The 2,910-nt window shown below is 45.1% G+C and overlaps 1 protein-coding gene across 1 annotated transcript; it reads right to left on the bottom strand.

Moving 5' to 3' along the window:
* Nucleotides 1–974: 974 nt before the first annotated feature.
* RBBP9 (RB binding protein 9, serine hydrolase) lies at nucleotides 975–2,618 on the bottom strand. Its single transcript, XM_068936529.1, has 3 exons — nucleotides 2,567–2,618; nucleotides 2,281–2,422; nucleotides 975–1,632 (listed from the first exon to the last, which is right to left on the bottom strand). Exons 1-3 carry the CDS (start codon nucleotides 2,616–2,618, stop codon nucleotides 1,557–1,559), a joined length of 270 nt encoding a protein of 89 aa, XP_068792630.1. The 3' UTR covers nucleotides 975–1,556.
* Between the last annotated feature and the right edge of the window lie 292 nt (nucleotides 2,619–2,910).

The raw sequence follows: 2,910 nt of genomic DNA, 5'->3' as shown, positions 1-2,910 counted from the left end.
GTGTTTTCCCTATCCCGTGCTCACACGCTTTTTGCGCAAGCCTGTGATTGTTTCAGGTAAATTCAAGACTGGGAAAGCTTTTGCTTTAGTTATTGGTGGTTTGTAGAGAAATCAAGGGCTTTATGATTTTGCTCCTCTTGCAAACTCACAACAGTTGCTCAATGTTTTGGTTAATCTAATGATAACAGGATGGGCAGAGTGTGGCCTGAAGCCCTGGATCCCAGTAAGGCGCTGTGCTTTGCTTTTGAAACGTGGCGGTACGTGAGGAAGATGTAAAAGGAAGGCCAAACTACTAAGTCCAGAAGAGCACGTTTGCTTGGCCTCTTACTGATATTGCTTGGAGAGAGCGTCCTGGGGCTGAGACCATAAACAATAAAGTAGTTTAAACTTTATATACTTTAGTGTATAAGCATAGGTAGGTTCTTTCCTATTTTTCCTAGAAAATAGCTTCTTTCCTATTTTTCCTTCCCATTGGATTTTCTGCTCACGTTCAGCTTTTACGTAAGCAAATTTAATCCTACCTCCTGGAGAGCATACAGCTTGCCCTATGTCAGAAAGCTAGGAAGGCAAAATTAACGTTCAGCTCAGACAACAGTCTGGCCTAGAACACTGCTCTCCAGTGTTAGTTGCTTCAGGAGCAAATATAACTTTTTACACCCTGGAGAGAAGGAATGGCTTCTGGTTTAAGCAGTTTCCTCAAGTATTCCCTAGTTAATGCCAATCAGTTTGTGGAATTTGGTGTTCTGAAAATGGCCCCTCTCTGTATTTGTGCAGTTCTGCTCCAGCTCTGTCAACTGCTTCTTGCGGTCCTTTCCAGGAAGGAAAACTGTCTGTGGATCCAAACTGTGCAAAAGTCTGAGGGCAGTTTGACTTGATCTTCTCCCACTGTCAGGGTCTGTTGAAGTATCTGGAGGGGCACAGAGAACGGCGTTGAAAACCTCATCCTTCTCTTCCCAATGGTTTGTTTAGTTTCTTGCTATTTCTAGTGTAAATAAACCCTTTCGTAGCACAAACTGCAAGCTAGGAGCAGTCACATATTTTTACAGGTGCTTGAAGCCTGAGAAGAGGTTGTCCGTTTCTTATGGCCAAGCGTTCCATCTTGGGCTGCACAGTAATATTTAAAACATACTTCCATTCCTAATGGCTTATTACATGTCAAAGGTGGCCAAATTCTCTATGCATGGTTTAGCAAAACCTTCATATAGCAAAGTAAGTTGTGTCACCTGTCCCATGTAGCTGAGCGAGCAGAAAGGAAGGGGTGCTTTGAGAGGAGGTGATAACAGTTGTGCATGATTCTGGCATGCGAGGGAGGTAAGCTGGGTCACCGAACACCCCAGCGCTCTGCACCTCAGCAGCTCCTGCGAGTTTGCATCCTCCCAGGCACATGGTTTGGACCAGCCGGCAGTCCTGTTAGCAACTTCACCCTGCTGGGCACAAGAGACAGCGCCCACAAGGAATCTATGCTCCACAGCTTGGACAGCTTTTATATTCTTGTGCCAGTTAACCGGCATGAGGACACGCCACTTAGCTCAATAGATCTCCTTCCTGCTGGCTCTCTAGTTTTCATCTCCCATATCAGAAGCGTAGGCAGGCACCAACACGATGGCGTATATTGGGTGAGTTTTGGCATACGTGGGAAAAACAAGAGCCTAGTGACCAAGCCTGCATGGAGGACCACACTGCTGTACAGCATGTCAAACGCATTGTTCCTGTTGTCTTAAGCTAGGTGTTACAAAGTGAACAAACTTTAGACTTTTTTCTAATCAATCACTTCAAGAAAAATGTGAAATTTTTAAAACATGGATTTTTTTCATTTAAAAGAGAGAGAAAACAGAAAAAGGGCAGCTTAACAGCGCATGCATGAGTGAACTTTACCACAAGGCATTAGTTTCCTTTAAGCAGAAATGGAGTGATGCTCACTCAGAAGCCTGGGAAAGATTTATAGGCTGACCACTGCATGAATTTAAGGCAGATTATTGAAGTGAGGCGCCCAGACTATGAGAACCGAGTGGAGATGTTTCACTATAACATGTTATTATGCATGAAAGTTGGCAGCATTCAGCAACAGGGTTATAGGCATAGGCTAAAGTAGGGACAAATCCCACTTACGTGGCATTACATGAAGTCGTAATCAAGGATTCAGTCATTTTTATTCTAGTCGATGGGAGTTTTGTCATCAATCTCTCTGGGAAAAGACTTTACCTTCCACAATCGTTCCTCTTCTGAGGCCAAGGAGGCAACAGAAGAAGGAACCTCTTTGCCTAGTCGTGTGTGCTGTACCTCGCAGCAGCAGCTGCTCTAGACCTGTGTCCGATAACAACAGTCGGCTCGTTGCAGCAGAGCTCCGATGCCGTGAACAGCAGCCAGATGCTCTCTTGAGGGGTAAGGGGGTTTCCCAGAGAAGACGGCCACTTTGCGTTTCCTCATCTAGCAGAGAATGAACTTCACTAAGTAGCATTCCCTGGCCACATGTCTCAGGGTTTTTTCCTTCTTAAATTCCCAGTCTTTCAGTGCGTACATTATAGCGGGACTCATCAAGCCAGGACACCACAGTTTGGCTACAGACTGGTGAAGTAGATATCGCAGCACAGCAAATTCTTCTTGCAGTTGCATCTCATTTCTGAGCAGTGGAGAAATCAGTGCATAAGTCAGTGCCATAGCTTAGTTCTGGACCTCTTCTGTGGCAGCAGGTAGCTTCATCCATGAGGTGCTGGGCTGCCAGAGAAAATCCCTTCAACTTTTCTAGCGTGCCCTGTGGGTTTCTGCAATATTGATTATCGTCGTTCCTCCTTCCTACAGCTCTCAGGTGAGTTTTAGTTCATCTGGGCACAGAAGTTTCTGAGGCAGGTCAGATTTAGTCACACCTATATCACACGTTCACGGGAAGCGTTTTTTTTTTTTTTTCCAGGT

This window comes from Struthio camelus, chromosome 3, assembly GCF_040807025.1.
Source record: "Struthio camelus isolate bStrCam1 chromosome 3, bStrCam1.hap1, whole genome shotgun sequence".
In the NCBI taxonomy this organism is placed as follows: domain Eukaryota; kingdom Metazoa; phylum Chordata; class Aves; order Struthioniformes; family Struthionidae; genus Struthio; species Struthio camelus.
Note: the sequence above shows the minus strand (reverse complement) of the source record. Positions and strands in the feature narration are given on the sequence as shown.